We start from the raw sequence: 18,911 nt of genomic DNA, 5'->3' as shown, positions 1-18,911 counted from the left end.
AAATAAAAAAAAAAAAAATATTTAGGAGTTTAACTCTTTAGTAGTTCCCCCTTTGAGGCCCCTTGAGACCACAATTCCCAAGCTAAAGATTAATGAGTTAAACCACAGGGTCCCCATGCCTTCCTACAGTAAGGTTAATAATTACACTCAACTTAATGCCTAGAATCCCTTTTTCAACCAAAAACCTTTAAGTAGCAAATCTTATAGTATGTTTCATTAGAAATTATGCCTAATGATTAAACTGAAATGTGGACTTTTAATAATGATATTCAAAACCTTAAGGACACTCATCTGTGTAACCAACCTGAAGAACAACTAGGATTCCCACAAACTCTTCAGACAAGGCAAAGTTTTGTGGATTCAAACACTCTCCTAAAGATACTTTCTCTGTGATACTCCTAAAGTTCTCCACTCCAATAAAGGAGAAACAAAATTTATCCAAATTCTCTATAAGAGAATACAACCACCTCAAGAGGAGTCTATGGGATAGCTTATCCAGCAACTCTTCGGGAAGACTTTCATTGGGGTCTTACTTCAGATTTTAATTTGTGGATTCCTTTTTGAGGCAACACTTCTTCCAAGTAGACAACACACTTATTCACGGATAGATCACTTTGAATAACGTGAGCCTGACCTTCTTCTGCTCTCTCTTCTTGCCTATCATTCCACTTGTGACTGGTACCTCTGCCAGCAGACAAGGAAGAGCAGATAAAAGAAGGAAAAACCCAAAACAGACCCTTGATTTCTTTTTAATACAAATGTGGGGGAGGGGGTAAAAATTATCTTTACTGCTGACCCTGAGAACATGAATTAGCAAGATTCAAGGAAACAATAATGAAGCTCTAGATTGTTCTGTTTTAGAAATCAATAGGAACGAGAAGTGGGCATAGAATAGAAAAGAGATTGGGAGGAGGGAGAAAAGAGAGAAGTCACCAAGGAGCCAGCCAAAGGCTGGAGCCTGAATTGGCATATACAACCAAGATATTTTTAAAAATGGGGAAGTCTAACATTAACTTTTGAGTATTGACACTTCTGCATGACCTACAAAACCTACTCCACTTCTACAAACAATTGGTAAATTTCACCACACACAAACTTATGTGAGTCAGGTATTCATGTGGACATCAATGAAAGGATTTCATCTCTGGGTCGATGGGGTCATAAATAGACACAAACCATAAAGAAACAAGAGAATCTATAACTCAACCCATATTTTGGAAGAAGAGTTCAGAAGAAGAAGTGAGCATGAGATAATAATCCCTGCAGGAATTCACAGAAATCTTGGGGAAAAATGTTGGACATTCCAAAGGCGAAGTAATGAAGGTTCAAGCCTACTTATCCTGATCATAAGGAGGTAGACAACCCCAGCTATTATTCAGGTTACAATTAGTAGCTTAGGTGTTTATAACTCTAGAAAAATGACACTTTTTTTCCAGGAATTCGGTGTTTATTACTCCTCAAAAATAGTCCCATACTTCCCTGATTCATTATCAATAATAAAGTTCAAAAACTGTTTAGGCCGAGCACGGTGGCTCACGCCTGTAATCCTAGCACTCTGGGAGGCCGAGGCAGGTGGATTGTTTGAGCTCAGGAGTTTGAAACCAGCCTGAGCAAGAGCGAGACCCTGTCTCTGCTAAAACTAAAAAGGAATTAATCAGACAACTAAAAATATATAGAAAAAATTAGCCGGGCATGGTGGCGCATGCCTGTTGTCCCAGCTACTCGGGAGGCTGAGGCAGGAGGATTGCTAGAGGCCAGGAGTTTGAGGTTGCTGTGAGCTAGGATGACGCCACAGCACTCTAGCACGGGCAACACAGTGAGACTCTGTATCAAAAAAAAAAGAAAAAACTGTTTATCTAGCCCCCCAAAATATAGCTCTTGAATCAAATCTGCCTTACCCCAAGTTATGCAACAAAGACCAACATTGGTAGAGTTAAAATCAAGGCATATCAGGGGAGGAAGGCTAAAGATTAGAAATCTCCACAGACAGAGATCTTATTTATTTGGTTCCCAGGTGACAATGACAATGCCTGGCACATAACAGACACACAATAAATACAATTGGCCTTCCATATTCACATTTTCTGCATCCATGGATTCAAACAACTGCAGATCAAAAATTTGGGAAAGAAAAAGTAAAAAATAACAATACAACAATTAAAAGCAATAAAATAAAAAACAATACAGTATAACAACTATTTACATAGCATTTACATTGTATTTGGTATTATAAGTAATCTAGAGATGATTTAAAGTATACAAGAGCATGTATGTATGCAAATCTGACGTCGCTTTAGCTAAGGGACTTGAGCACTAGTGGATTTTGGTATCCTCAAGGGGTCCTGACACAATCCCCTGCAGATACTGAAGGGTGACTATATTTGTTGAGTGAATAACATTTACTCACTATAGCTCCAAATTATACTAGAGGGACAATAAATGCATCACACAAACATTCAACTACAACTAATTTTATCCCTGAAACAAAATCTAAAAAGGTGGTGGCCATAAAGGCTTGTAAGTTATTTGAGACATCCCACCCATATGTGAAATGCAGAATAAAACAAGGCATGTTAAATGGATGTCTACCTTAATTGGCCAATAAGGAATGTCAAAACTCTAGAGAATTTAAACAATTACCAGCTTATGATATGGTAGGTACTATATGGAATCAGCAGGCCTCCTGGAGATTAAAATCTAAAATAATTCTGATGTATATGTTGACCAGGAGTTGTTATGAGGTGAAGGCAGTTTCACAATTAAAGATCCCAGGCCTGGCAAGATGGCTCACACCTGTAATCCTAGCACTCTGGGAGGCAGAGGTAGGAGGACTGCTTTGAGCTCAGGGGTTCGAGACCAGCCTAAGCAAGAGTGAGACCCCCGTCTCTACCAAAAATAAAAAAATTAACCAGGCATCGTGGTGCATGCCTGTAGTCCCAGCTACTTGGGAGGCTGAAGCAGGAGGATCATTTGAGCCCAGGAGTTTGAGGTTGCAGTGTGCTATGATGATACCACTGCACTCTACCGAGGGTGACAGAACAAGACTCTATCTCAAAAAAAAAAAAAAATTAAAGATCCCAGTATAGCCAGGCACAGTGGCTCACACATGTAATCTTAGCACTTAGGGAGGTCTAGGCAGGAGGATCACTTGAGGCCAGGAGTTCGAGGCCTCACAGTGAGCTATGATGATGCCACTGCACTCCAACCCAGACAACAGACAGACCCTGTCTCAAACAAAAAAAAAATAGATTCCAGCTAAAGATGGGAATAGCAAAGCAAGTCTGAAAGCATTGGACGTAAGAAAACAATAATCACTCAAAGAGGAGGCCCTTATAGCATTTTACAGGGGCTGTGTGATGATGGGAGAAACAATGTTTCCTGTTAACTTTGCTGCTGGCTTTATAGGTGTCTATCCTTCAAGCCTGAATAATGGCAAGGCAGCCTTTTTCTCTTCTCCATCCAAGCTGATTTTCACTCTTTCTGCCTGAAAAAAGATTTGACCCTTTCACAAATGTAAGTATTAAATAATGCCCTCTTAATCAAGTTGTAGAAAGGGACCTCAAAACCTTAATCTAAGAGAAATGAGCCAAAAATGAAAGATTCTTTTATATTTAAAACCGTTTCAAACTGGCTGACCCACAACCCTAATCCCATCTGCACTCTCTCAGTCTATAAGCACCTCTAGCCCAGCTCGAATGCCGCTGGGTAATCATAGTTGGTTACTCCCCTGTCTCCTCGCCTAGGCTCTGAACTTCTAACGAGCAAGAGCAGGGAAGCGTTCATCTTATGCCCGGTGCCTAGCACAGCTCCCAGCACATCAGAAGTGCTCTGAAGTCAAGCTGCCTATCCTTCTTCTCTGTACATAATGTGTGCCAGAGGCCCCTTATGTAGTAAAACAGAGTCTATTTATTTATTGCTTTCTAAATAACTATTTAAGAACTTCAGGCCAGGTGTGGTGGCTCACACCTGTAATCCTAGCACTCTGGGAGGCTGAGGCGGGAAGATTGCTTGTGCTCAGGAGTTCGAGACTAGCCTGAGCAAGAGTGAGACCCCAGCTCTATCAAAAAGAAAGGGGGAATGAAAAAAAAAAAAACCAGCCAGGCATTGTCGCAGTGTAACCCTGTAGTCCCAGATACCCGGGAGACTGAGGCAGAAGGATCACTTGAGCTACAGGAGTTTGAGGTTGCTGTGAGCTACAATGATGCCACTGTACTCTATGCAGGGTGACAGAGTGAGACTGTCTCAATAAAAACAAACAAGGCAAGTGAACACCCCTCCTCACAACCTCCTATCCCTTGATAAAAAAAAAGAGAGAAGAAGAAGAAGAAGAAGGTCATTATTTGAAGGACTCACTACACGGATGAGACATGGGGCACAGGAACGAACAGCAAGATCTACAACTCTAAGTCAAAGCAGAAGGAAGCTTCCATTCGGAGGGTCTGCAAATGGCTTCGCTGCAACATGGTAAAGCCAGAAGCACTTGAACTAAACAGTTCGACACAAAATATATCTACTAATAGAATCACTTATTACGTGATACTAGAGATGTTCATCCATCTGTCTTCTTAACAAGGCTAGAAATTCCTGGAGGTGAGAGGTCATGCATGTCTTGCTTACTTTGCTCACTCTGCCCACCCTACTGCACATTGTAAGCATTCAATCACATGGAAGCAAAGTGGATATGGCAGAAAAACAAAAAGAAAGGAAGCAGAAGTCACATAAGGCAAAAGGGTAAGAGCCACAGTGAGGGCTGGTAAAGGTATCGCACATGCAGAAGCAGAGGTCTCTGATGCAGGAGGACAGGGGACTCCCCCAGACTGCTAAAATAAGGAGGAAGGAAAAGAGCTGGAAGGCAGCTTAGAACATGGAAGCACAGATTGAGATCTGCAACGGGGCTGAGAGGAGGGAGAGGAGGAAGCAAAGAGAGGGCTGGGAAATCATAAGTAAGGAGATGAGCTGTCAAAGTCAGAAGTTAAGAAGACTGTCTTCATTAAAACCACCCCTGACACAGGGAAAACGGGAAGACAGAGGAAATATGGCTATACCAAATGACTGAGGAGCAGAGGCCAGAGCGCAAGGCCAGTCTGGGAGACCTCTTTATCTAGACAGTGGGGAAGCAGGGCCTGTGTGCAGAGACGGGGTGGTCTTCTCTGAGCCCGCACAGTGCCCTGACTTTGAGGCAGGTGCAAACCACCACAACAGAAGTCACCTGGTTCCTCTCTCTTTTGTCTTCTCCCCCTTTTTCTCCCACCACCCCCAACTTCCTCCTGGCACCTGAAGTGTTCACCAAATGAGACCCTGTGTTTTTTTCAGGTTACTGAAAGAGGCCCATTACAGCTCTGCCATTCCCTGTCCCCAGGACAGGGTCACAAAGAGGAAGAAGAATGGCATCAGCTGACCTGTCAGTGTCTCTTCAAAGGTGAGTCTCATGGAATAGAAAAGCAATGACACCAATCACAAAAGAACTTCAAATGTTGAGGTGACATACACATTCTAGTTACCATGACCTATAGTCAGCAAGTGGGTACCATCTAGTTAAATTATTAACTATCTAAAAAGCAACCAGATCATACCATGGACTTGGGTGAGGGGCTCTGAGGAAGGGGAAAGAAGTGGGACACTACATGTTCTGCATAAGCCCATCCAAATGCAAAGGTCTTCTTATAGAAAAATGTGTGGGGAATAATTAGAATTAATATACTTTAAGCAATTTTGACAACTGGATTGTGTATACTGGTGTTATGGCTTTTATTATGCAGGTCCATCATTGAAAACTCACAATGTATGGAATCACCTCCGATTTGAGAGAAATGCCCCGAATTTTGGTGAATAAGTAATTTCACTCACCCCTGATGACATATCTTTGAATCAATATTTTTGTGTGCTACTACAGTACTGAAACTTCCCCTTGAAACAACACTAAATCTCCAATTCGATATATGCATGTTTTAAATCCACTTCAAAAATAATTCTCTATTCTCTGATGTCCTCCTTTATATACAATCATATTCCAAAGAATACCAGTCACCAAGAGCACTTAACAAGGTGTGCAATCTTTCCTCAGTGAACACTAATGTTGAAAGGAAGTCCCCACCTTAGACCAAGAAATTAGAATCTATAATTTTTGTGAAAGACCAGTGTCTACCAAATCTGTTCTCAGATTTTGAGCATAGGTAATCCTCTAACTTATGAACTTGTTGAATTCCAAAAGTTTGATTGTAAACCAGTTGTGGAAAAGAGAGAGGTAGTTCCGCATAGCAAGAATTACACACACAATAGCCAGGTTCTCAGTGCAGCCTACAAAAGCCTTTTCCACTTGCGCTCTACCTAAAACAGCAATAATAATACCATAGAACTCACGGTCAAGGTGATATTTCTATGAGAAAATTGTTTCAGAGTTCCCTTTTGGGATGCCAGGAACTCAAAAAACTCCCTTTCTGGCAATTAAAGTAGGGGCTCCCCTTGCATAAAGCAGGCTTTGGAGTGAAGGCCATGGTGTGCATTTTGGGGAGAAGGATCTTTCTAAATGGGGCATGTAAAGTGAGGGAAGTGAACGCAACTGCTTGTCCAGTCTGGGAGGAAATGCTGGGAGGACACAGTGGGAGAAAGGACTCCAGGGAGCAAGTGGGAAAGTCGGGTGAGGGTGGGTGGGGGACACATGGACAAGCATGGACAAGCAGTTTCTCATTGCCTTTTCCCATCTCCTTTGCATCCCAAACGTTCTTCTACTTTCTCTTCACCCTCTTTGGAAGGCTTTGTGGGGAAGGACTGAGAAGAAATGAAAGGCTACCGTGGGGCAGTAAGAGGAAAGGAGTAAAGGGAAGGCGATCACCAGTAAGACATAGGCTGGAAGAGATACACTCTTCTGTTTGGAGGTTAAGGGGTAGGTTTCTCACATGTGAGATGCACATTCACAAATCAGAACCTTGTGCATGTGGCTCATGCATAGGTCCAAAGAGAAATCAATGGTTACTGTCCCCAAAGTGGAAGCACAATTAGTAAATTAAATGAACTAGAGCCCTTGTGAATGCTTCTGTTATTAAAGACAATCTGTTAAGAAGAAAAGCATATTCAATAAATTTATTGCACAGCTGTTGCCGTTTACTAGGGACAATGTCTTCATCAAAGACACCAGAATCCAGAGTATATATACTGTGCACACAGTTTTTAGGAATTCACACATATCAAATTCTATTGCAGAAATCCAGGTTCTGTCACCAATTTCATTCAAGGTAGCATACTTCAAGCAGGTGTGTGTATCCTTCAAACAGAATCATAACCAGAACTAATCCTTTATTACAGACATCAGCTGGTGGTCATTGTTTAGCTGTTACATAAACACAACCTGAAAAATGTATACCTTTGTCTACTTTAAGCTATAAAGCCTATAACTTTCACAAATAATCAATTTGACATACATTGAAAATCCAAAATACAAACAAAAATACTAATTATTTTAAATAATGCCTTGGAAGAGCAACTCTTTGCACAGATTATTTGAATAATGAATTTAACCTCATATTCTTCAAATACTGAACAATTAGAATTTTTTCTTAAGAGATTTTTTTTTTCCAAGAAGGACCTATTTGCTCCTGGTGGGCAAACACAAAGTGAGAGGAAATGGTGAGAGTTGAGGAGAATCTCTCTGGGCCTCTGGACTGTTAAGTGGGAAAAGCTACTTTTTCTGTGAGCCATTTCTTCACTGACAGAATTCACCTATTGGAAGCACTTGTTTATGTGGGGTCCAAACGGGAAGAAGGGCAGCCTGGGGTGGTGAACAGAGTCCCAGTCTGGGTCTAATTACAATTTCCCCTGTCTTGCTGGGACATTTAAGGCTGTTGCCCCAGCTTTGTTTTTTGGTGTTTTTTTTTTTTAATATATATAGTCTCAACTTTGTTTTTAACCTATCTTTTCATCCACGAACTAAGGAATGCATCCTACAGAATACCTGAAAATTCCACTTGGGTTTCACAAGCTATGTGGAATGTGGCGGTCTGAATATCTATTTTCACAAGACTCATTTTCAGTCTTCACACAAGCTTTTGCTAACTATGCTCAAGTAAATTTTGATACAAGTTAAAATGGAGGTGTTTTCTTGATGTCACAGAAAGTCCAACCTGGCATCTATTCATCTCCTTTGAAAGCCTCAGGGGCAGTCAGGGTGATCCTGGCTATGGTAAACACTGAGCTGTCAGAAGCAAGTGAGGATGGGGGATGTAGTTTTGGTAAAAATTTATATAACAATGCTCAGAATCTTCTAACCTTCTAACATTCTCATGGATTTCGACCAAAGAACACGTAGCTAGAAAATGAGAAAATAAGAACATGTATCTAATCCTGCATATCTTAGACCTTTTTGGCACCAGGGACCGGTTTCTTGGAAGACAATTTTTCCTGGGGAGGAGCGGAGGCGGAAATCAAGTGGTGATGTGAGCGACGGGGAGCAGCTGTAAATACGGATGAAGCTTTGCTCACTTGCCCACTAACCCCATTCCTAACTTTCATGGAAGACAATTTTTCCACGGATGATGGGGGTGGGGGGGGGACCCAGTCTCTTCATTTCTGACAATGACCAAAGGAAGGATTATCTTTGCCTTAAAACATATAATGTCCTATTTACATACATTAGAGAATTCGTCTGTTATAAGTAAAATGCCATCCAAATCTCTAAGACACACCATAAGAAACAAAAAAAGGGCACTGTTACTTATTTGAACCTTCAAACTAGTATTTGCATTACCTCTGTGTTAACAACGTCCATTGGTCTTTTCTTGATTTCTCCTATGTCCAAGTAACTGAGGAAAAAAAAAACAATAAGGATTGCTTTTACAGGTTTTGAATCAGCAAATTCCTTTTTAAAAATTATTAAAAAGTAAAGCGAGTCAAAGGAAATACTTAATTTTAAAGCAAAAAGTCAATAGCTACCAATTAAAAGCAATTATAGTAGTAAGAACTGTTTGTAGTGGTGCCAACCAGAGCTGACACCTGTCTATCCTAAACTTCAAGGGAACAGAAGTCTTAGAAATACATATTTTTATTAGGGAATTAATTTCCCTTCCTAATAGTTAACTACTTACTTTATATATTGTATTTCTAATTCTTATATGAATTTGATTAAAAGAGTGATTACTTCTTAAGAGTTCCATTAATCACAGACTTTAGGTTAAAGGAAGTATTAGCAGTATGCAGTAGAGTAAGAACTGGGAAAAGCTGGGAAATCACTTTCTCTAAGACAGCACTTGAATGATACAGAAATGCTTAGCCATGTGGGATGGTTTAGGTATTAGTTCAGCTAATAGACAGATGGGTGGATTAGTTAACCTCTGGAGATGCCTATCATTCCTTTACTATTTGCTATAGATATTAACTAGCAGTGATCATTCTTTAGCTGATGCATAAGCATAACCCAAAAGATTTATACCTTTGTCAACTTCAAGTTATAAGTCCATCACTGTGATTTGGTTCCAGTTTTAAGTGGTCCCTAAACTGTGCTTCATACATAGAAGGTGCTAGATAAACATTTTAGTATAAAAAAGTAAAACCCTAGCATTTAATTTATAATAATAGATAGATAGATCCTTTACCTCAACTACTATAATTGTTAAGTTGCTAAAAAAAAAAAAAACAAAGTTTACATTACAGTTAATTTTGGCTATTGAAATGTTTTTATTATTGCTTATTTTTTTGATAAAATAGTTAATTGATACCTCTGGAAATTATCATGTATTTCCCCTATTAAACTGTAGTTACATAAGATAATGCAAACACTCCCTCTGTTTTAGCAATAAAGGATTTTCTGTGAATCTGCAGGAATCTGATTTTTGACTTAATACCAGAATATTCTAACTGTCATGTGCAAGAAAGTGATCTCAGATCTACAATATTAATGTAGTAGAGTCAACGTCCAAAAACGCACAGGGAAAGTTTTGGGGGAAAATAATCTCCAGAATTCTCTGCTATAAAATTAAGGTTTAATAGTTACCTGCAGTTTAGTTATCATTTCAAAAATATTATAAAAATCTAAGTGAAAGCAACTCGAGCAGGAATTTTATCAGTTCCATTTGAAAAATATTTTGCTATCTTTCCCAACATCATTTAGGGTCTAAGTGAAAGCCCAGGAATTATCTTCAATACCTTTTGTGCTTTCTTTTGTTCTGCCAGTTGCTTCATTTGTTATAGAAACTTATAGGTGCTTAGCTTCAAATATATTCAGCATTTAAATATTCTTGGCTTCCATCATTATAATCATAGATACTACTACTTTAACACAAATAAAATAAATTAGTCATGTGTCAGCATGAAAAACTAACCACGGACACTGTTATAACAAACTCAGGGGTTTTTTTGTGTATGAATTAAACACAAAAATAACCAAGCAAATCCCTTATTTAGAAAGAGTAATTTGAAGTGCACTTTCTATTTGGTTTGCAACTGTGTCTTTTTTTATCTTGTGAGTTGGTAGGGCCAAATAAACAAAAGAGAACATGAATTACTAAAGTGAGTCTACAGTTTTCAGCTGTTCATAGACTCTGAAACAGATGTCCATTTCCACGAAATTCTTTTATAATATGTAGAAATTACTTAATAAAAATAAATTATATAATAAAAGGAACTGATTGTAGAAATGCCTTACATTTATGCAACACTTTGGTGTTTATACATTCAGCAATTACAACAACCCTGTGAGGTAGGAATGGTTCTGTATTAGGAAACTGACTAGCTGAGTCAAGTGAATTGGCCAAAGACACAGAACTAATAAACAGCTCAATCTCATCTCCTGATTTTAAGTTCTAAATTTCTTTTGAGCACACAGTTTCATTTAGCTCTTTTCTATGAAGTTAAACTAAACATACTTAAGGAAGGTTTCAGCGAAGGGAAAAATAAATCCAAATGTCTCCCTCACCTTCCATAGAAAGACTGACATAACAAAAAGCAGAACACCTAGAATTCAATTTAAACAAACTTAGGAGAAGAAGGATGATGTTAAAGAACTGTAATGACAACTTTGAAAATTTCTTCTACACAGTTAAAAACTGGATTTGAATTTTAATTATTAATAATTCAATTATGCTTGTGAATTCACAAACTTAGATTATGGTAAAGTTTTTTTTTTTCTATCCTGGGGCCCAAGATGAATTTCAATTAAAATGTTCTATTAAACTATGGAATATATGATGCAGCAATTTCACTCCTAGGTATATACCCAAGAGAAATGAAAACTTTGACACAAATATTCACAGAAGCATTATTCATAATAGCCAAAAAGGGAAACAACCCAAATATTCATCAACTGTTAATGGATAAGCAAAATGTGGTATATCATGGAATATTATTCAGTAATAAAAAGAATGAAATACTGATGCATGCTACAACATGGACGAACCTTGAAAACATTACAGTAAGTGAAATAAACCAGACACAAAAAGCCACATATTGTATGACTCCATTTATATGAAATGTCCAGAATAAACAAATTCATAGAGACAATAAATTAGTGGCTACCAGATGATGAGGGAAGGGGAAACTGGGAGGTATAGGATTTTGGGGGGGTGATGGAAATGTTCTGAAATTAGTTTGTGGTGACAGCTGCACAACTCTGTGAATATACTGAAAACCAGTGAAATGGGTAGAATTGATGTTATGTGAAATGTATGTCAATAAAGCTGTAAAAAAAAACTATAGAATATAAAGTTCTACCTGTCATATAATGCCCACCTCCACCAACTCTCAACTCCCACATAACTTTAATTATTTCTCTAATTGCATATATCCCTTTGTACTTTGTCTTAAAATTACTGATGTGCACATAGTCTTTCTCCCGTTAGATTGGAAGATCCTAAAGACAAGGATCATGTCTTGTTCATCTTTGTTCCCTTCACAGACCTAAGCCCAGTTTGCTAGGTCATGGAACATCTGTGAGTGAGCTCCCCTCCAGGAGCTGGGGATAAGGACCCCTGTCCTTGAAGGTCTAACCATCATATTGCTGGAGACAGACATGTAGACAAATACAGTCAGCCAATAAACTTTTCTAAGCATTATGCTAATAGCATAAACATGCAGGGGGTGGGAGGAGGGTCACAAAAGTGTGTGCTGTCAATTCACTTGGAATGAAAGGTTGAAAGAAATTAAACAGCGGGGGGATGGGGGAATGCAGGGCAAATTTCTCCTCTGGTGACAATATGGTGTTCAAAACTTGGACGCTATTTTTAAGAAATCCTCATTTAAACTACAAGGATGGGTTCCAAGAAAAAAAGTAAAGGGTGGGCGGTGGAGTCGGGGGCGGAGAGGAAAGAAGAAAAGCCAAACAGAAAATGTAAAAATATCGGTTTGGCCACTAACCTTGCAAGAATACTTTTTAAAAGATTTCTGTTGTTTATACGCAAATTTTAAGTTTGTTCCCTCTGTTACCCAAGGATAATTCCTTCTCCAGTCACAGTGTCAACCTCTTGTCCCCAAATGCAATGGGAGTTTGAGAGGTATCACACCGCCAAGTCACAGCCCCTCAACCCACCGGTGGGCCGGGGGTCCTGAGCTTCCTCACAGCACCACACACCACAGTGCACCCTGACGCGGTGGGCGCAGGGGCAGACCGACTCACTTGAGTTTCTTGAAGGCTTCCTGGCCTCCAGCCACGTAGTTGCCCCCGCTCTGGATCTGGTCTAGCTTCCGGATGCGGTGGCCGGTCCTGGGGGTGTAGATGTTCCTGACCGCCCCAAAGGGCGCCCGAACGCCGCCTGTCACCTCCTTCAGGAAGACATCGAAGCTGGACACCTTCTTTTCCTGGAAGACGACGCGGCGCCCGGCGAAGAAGGGGTCCCCGTTTCGGTACACCAGCACGCTCTTGACGACTGGCTGAGACAGGTGGCTGGACCTGGCGCTGGTGCCGCTCATCTTCCCCGCGGGACGCTGCCCCAGCTGGCTTCTCAGGGGGAGGCACCTCCGCTACCCCAGCGGCCTCACCGCGCACACAGCGCGGGATCGCCTCGTGAAAGGAATGAGAAACTAACAGATCCACAGGTAAAAGAGAAGTAACGGCCGTGCGCTTGGCGTCCACCCCGCGGAGACACTACAGGCTGCAGGACTCAGGGCAGACGTTCAAGTACTTCACCATGGTCTGCACAACCAATCAGCGCCCGCAATGCGCGCGCGACACCGGCTTCACAGGCCACCTGCAGAATCGAAGTGTACCGCCTCGGCGCAGGAGCCGCGCGAGGCCAACTGAGTTAGGGCAGAAGGGAGAGAGATGGGAGAAAACACACACACACACACACACACACACACACACACACACTAAATATGGTGAAACCCAATTTCTAACCTCCTACCTGTGCTACAACAGGTAAAGCCCAAACAGCTTTATTTTCTTTTCTGTCTTCTTGCACCCTTATCCCTCAATCTCCTGCTTGCTCCCAAATTAAAAGCAATTAAGTTCCTGGCTGGAGTTGCGTGTCTAGGACCCCTCGCCCCCTCCCGGATGACCAGCGCCGCCAGGTGGCGAAGCTCGGGTGGGCATCATTTGACCACACCCGGCAGCGGCGCGCAACAGAATCCCGGGGGGTCGGGGCAGTCGGTGGGTCCCCGGGGAGGCGCCCGCCACTGTGGTACCTACCGACACCTGCGGGCTGGCGGGGGCAGTGGCGGCTCCGGCGCCGGCGGGCGGGGACAGGCGCGGGGCGGGGCGGGGGCACCGCGACGGCTGCGCGTCGCTAGCGCTGTTCCTCCCGCTGCCGTTACCTCTGCGGGCCTCCCTCCCCTGTGGGGAACGGAGTTGTTATTTCCCACCGTTTCCATAGCAACCGCAGCCTCGCGCAGCCAGGCGAGTCCATGAACTGGGCCGCGCGCGCGCCTGGCTCCTTGGGCTTTGCCCGCTGCCTCCCGCAGAGGCGCGGAAGAGGTGAGGAGCTTGCGGGACGAAGAGGAAGCCTAGGTGGTATTATCATGGGATCATTCAATAAATGGACGCCCACTGTGTGCCAGGCGCTGTGCTAGGGCTTGGGGTTACAGCAGCGAAAAGGATAACCTAGCTTTACGCAGGGTGGTGAGTGGTGAGCGTGTCACTGACACAAGGTTAAATGGCTGACTGACTGGCCGCGTCCAAGAGCCCACATCCAGGCTATTTGTGTAGATTATTAGCTCAGTCTATGAGGCAAGATAGGGAAGAGAAGAATATTAAGAACCTCGGTAAAGAGGTTGCTTTGTACAACCTAGTGTGGAACATACATATTGTGGGACCAGGAAAATTCTCTAAAAAGTTGAAATCTTGCAGTTTATCTCTGCTAGTGTTCCCTTTATTCCTCTGAAGACCTTCCTACTATGTGTCATGTCCAAATTTCATCACTGGGTGCCTAGGAATTCATAATTCATCATATATGAATAAAAATAATAGCTACCATTAATTGAACACTTATAACCATGTACCAGGTATTATATTAGGCACTTTATGTAGATTGCCTAATGTAATGTTCACAACAAACTTCAGAGGTAAGCATTCTTTGCTCAGGTGAGGAAACTGAAGTGTAGAGAAACCAAAGAAAGTTACTTCAGATCACACACGAGTTCAAACCCAGTGCTGTCTTATTCCAGAACCAACTTAACCACTATGTCATAAACAGCATGAAAGGTAATGTGTGGGGCATTGCAATCTGGGCAGAAACGTTTTTACTGAAGTCACATAATACATTACTGCCTTGAAAGTTAACCGTTTTCCAAAGAATACCAAACAGAAGAGAACAATACAAGGAGAAAAAAAATATATGATTATTAAGTACTTGTCTGATTTGCTTAAGTATTAAGTTTGACAGTTAATATCTATGACATTTCACTTTGACACTTCTTGTTTTATTTTTATTGTAAAGGCACATCCTCATTCCTTCAAACACACGTTTTGATTTGTGATTATCTTTCAAATTTTATTGGAACAATTTTTGTACAACCATAGATTAGTCAAAAATATGTATTATTTTCAAATATGAGTTTCGTCGTAAAACCAATGCAACACAGAAAGCTCAAAATATCAACGAAGTATTTGGAAAGGATGTGGCTAATGAACACATAGTACATTGATCGTTTAAAAAGTTCTGTTCTGGTAATTTTAATCTTAAAAACAAGCCACATGGACGACCTGAGACCAAGGTGGATAACGATAAACTAAAAACTGTAGTGGAAGCAAATTCATCTCAACCTACGCATAAATTAACAAGGTTTTACGTCAGTATTCCAACAATATTAGACCATTTAAAACAAATCGACAAGGTAAAGAAGCTGGGTAGATGGGTATTACATAAATTAAACAAACATCAAAAGAAAAATCATCTCGAAGCTTGCCTTTCTTTGCTGTCACAACATAAAGGCAAACCATTTCTACAACATAGTGTTACATGTGATAAAAAATAGATTCTTTCTGACAATCTCAAGTGTTCAGCACAATGACCCAACAAAGTACTGAAACATAGTCCCAAACCAAATATTCATCAAAAAAAGCTAATGGTGCCTGTTTGGTGGTCCAGCAGGTATTATCCAGCACAGCTTCATCAAACCTGGTCAATCCATTACAGTGTATGTCTACTGCAACCAGTTGAATGAAATGATGAGGATGCTTGCAATTAAACAGCCAAGATTGGTCAATAGAGACAGGCCAATCCTCTTGCAAGACAACACTCAATCACATGTCGCACAAACAATGCTTCTCAAACTACAGAGATTGGACTTGGAAACTCTCTATCATCTACTGTATTCACCAGACATTACAGCAACTGACTACCACTTCTTCCAGCCTTGGGAACACTTCTTACAAGAAAAAAATATTCAATTCTCGACAAGCTGTGAAAAACTCCTTTTGTGATTTCATTGCCACTTGCTCTTGAGGCTTAACTATGTCAATAGTTTAGACACATACTTTGATTAATTGTACTGCTTTTTGTTTGAAGTACAATAAATTAAACTTTTGATTCAAAACCAGACATTTCATAATTAATGACCTAGTAGGAGAGGGAAATTTTGTGAGCTGTTTGTGAAGAATATACAGATTGAGGGATGGGTGGACAAAATATCTGTGAAAATGTGCTACCAGGTAAGACAGAATACCAATTTTGAGGATTGGAAGGTAATAAATTAAGCAACCCCACTCCCCAAACAGCCTAAAACTCCCTATAATCTATATTAACCCAGTGCAAGATGAAAACGTGTGGCTCCTTGTTCAAAAAATAAGAATTTCAAGATGGGCAACAGCAGAGCATTAAACCAAGCACAGCATCCTTCGAGGGGTGGGACCCTGTCACCAGCCCATGAAGCCACCTGTTTCTATTTTCTTTTTTCTTTTTTTTTTTTTAGGCTAGACAAGTGAAGCAGTAGGAGTGGAGAAGGAACAAAGGAATCTGTAACTGGTTGTGATCAATTAGTTGTAAACACCGCTGCACTCAGACTGCATCTATATTCTAATGGTTCCTGCAATGGTGTCTCCGGCCTAGCCGTTTCCTGAGCGTGAACTTATTTATCCAGCCATCTCTTGGACACGATGTGGTGATAAATGTTTAACAACTGGTTCTCAGACGAAAAAGGAGGGCCTTGATTTATAGCATTTGCCGATCTCTATAGTTTACTCCAAATATGGCCAATTTTCAGCTACCAATCTGACATCACTGAAGGCAAGAACTGCACAACAGCAAGCCATTGTATGGTATTAACACCAACAGATGCAGGAGACATAACTTTAAGAGCACAGATAGTAGTAAAGTGTAGGCAATGATGAGTTTTGAGTATTTATTATCTTTTTTTTCAATGTAATCTATTTAATTATATGCTTACACAATTTTTAATAATGACCATATTTAAAATTTCTGAAAATTTAACAGCTGACTTTCATAATTGACTTGTCACAAAGCCAGTACAAGGTAGCTCCCAGCACACTATTCTCCTGGATAGCTTCTCTGACCATCTAAAAGACAGCCTAGACTCAAAATATTCACACTATCTCATGTTTTTCTCAAAACCTCTTTTCCTATGTTCCCTATCTCCACAAATGGACCCTCATCTACTCATTTGCTCGGAGCTAGAACATACACATTTTTCTTCCTCACAGAACACATTTAACTGCAGCAGAAAAACAACAACCAAAGCAGTCATGTATTTGCAGTCTCTCATCCTCCTCTTTTTGCTTGCTGAATTGGTTTTGGAGCTCATCTCTCTTGTACAGAATCCCAACATTGAGCAAAGGAAGATGGTTTTAAGAAGTCAGGAATGTTAGATAAACCCTGATAATGAAGAGCTGCAGTGGAATCAGGAGCCACTTCAGATGGAGGCTGGGGAACGTTTGAGAACACACAGAGAAGAGGAGAGAGTTTTGTTTTTAAGCTTCTTCCTAAGTATGTGAAAGGCATTGAGAATGAGAGAGACAACCAAAGGACATTCTTAAAGAAGTTTTGCTGTGCATTAAAAAATAATAGTGTTAGCTGGGCATGGTGGCTCATGCCTGTAATCCTAGCACTTGGGGAGGCTGAGGCAGGAGGATCGTTTGAGGCCAGGAGTTCAAGACCAGCCTGAGCAACATAACAAGACCCTGTCTCTACAAAAAAATTCTCAAAAATTAGCCAGGCATGGTGGCATGCTCCTGTAGTCCCAGCTACTTAGGAGGCTGAGGCAGGAGGATCACTTGAGCCCAGGAGTTCAAGGCTACAGTGAGCTATGATCGTGCCACTGCTCTCTAGCCCAGGCAACAGAGCAAGACCCTGTCTCAAAAAATAACAATACTAATACCAAGGCATTTGAAGTTTCCTCAAGAACCTGACTAAATCTCTGAAATGCTTTCAATTAATATATTTCTGATGAAATAATAATTATTTTGATATAACACTGTACTAAAACCAGACAACATCACATCCTGGGTTTATAAGCATTCTTCAGCCAATGATCAAGTTCTATCAATTCTACCTCTCAAATATTTCTTGAATCCATTTGCTTATCTCCAAACCCTTTTCCACTTTTTTGAATTCAGGGTATCATCATCCCCCAAAAAGGTCACCCTGTCTTCAGTTTTACTTCTCTACTCTCCACTCTCTACAAAACAGCCAGCCTTAAAGATCGTTGAAAAAAAAAAATCTATTCATTTCAATTTTTAGCTTAAAACTCTTCAAATGCTTATCATTTTTCTGAAGATGGAAATCCAGTATCACCAACATTGATTACAAAGCCTTGAATATAGTGCTCTTGTGGCCTCAATTCCCATCTCTTCTCACACAACTCTCCCTATGGCTCTCCAAAGTCAAGACTTCTCCTTTGGACATAGGCACTATGCTTTTCAAATAATTTGAAACTCACTTTTATTTGCCTCTTTATTTTGACTGTGGTTCAATTTTGTTTTTAAAGTAAAATCACTAAACTTGTGCAATGGTAGCATGGAAATTATCTGAGGTGTCTTGTATGATTGTACTTTAACCAGGGTGGACATCACTTAAATTATAAAAACTAAAGATGAAAGTGTAAAGAAGTATAAGTTCATGCTGCCTACTTCTAAAAGAACTTTCATTCTTCATAGCTATGTAACGTTACAATGCCACTGCTTCATAAGGGGTTTAAATTCTGTGGGGGAGGATACCAGAATTATTAGTGTTCATTTTCATCTAAGGTCTTTATTCTCTAACATTCTTGGTCCTGTTGAAACATTTCAGTATACAAAAATGCTGCAATGTTAACACCCAAGAGAAAAGCCATTATCATGTGTATGCTGGTCATCATGATCAATGTGGTACAATTCCTTAAAATAAACTATCATGCCCTTCCAAAAAAAAAAAAAGAAAAAAAAAAAAAAAAAAAAAAGACTTCTCCTTCCACTTTCTTGAATATCCCTTTGGACATATTAATACTTTGTGGCCCTTTATTCCCCGTAGCTATTTATTTGTCTCCCTCCAACTGATACT

The 18,911-nt window shown here is 40.5% G+C and overlaps 1 protein-coding gene across 1 annotated transcript in view; it reads right to left on the bottom strand.

Annotated features, from left to right (window-relative positions):
- Positions 1–13,201, bottom strand: part of DCDC2 (doublecortin domain containing 2) — a 186,535-nt gene extending 173,334 nt beyond the window's left edge. Inside the window, exons 1-2 of the mRNA XM_012638575.1 lie at positions 12,599–13,201; positions 8,741–8,795 (exon numbers count right to left, since the gene is read on the bottom strand). Coding sequence (XP_012494029.1) covers positions 8,741–8,795; positions 12,599–12,891 — 348 coding nt within the window. The 5' untranslated portion in view covers positions 12,892–13,201. The remainder of the gene's footprint in view (positions 1–8,740; positions 8,796–12,598) is intronic.
- Positions 13,202–18,911: the final 5,710 nt, after the last annotated feature.

The sequence above is a fragment of the Propithecus coquereli genome, unplaced genomic scaffold, assembly GCF_000956105.1.
Source record: "Propithecus coquereli isolate 6110/MARCELLA unplaced genomic scaffold, Pcoq_1.0 Scaffold131, whole genome shotgun sequence".
Taxonomy (NCBI): Eukaryota; Metazoa; Chordata; class Mammalia; order Primates; family Indriidae; genus Propithecus; species Propithecus coquereli.
This window is presented reverse-complemented; position numbering and strand designations above follow the sequence as displayed.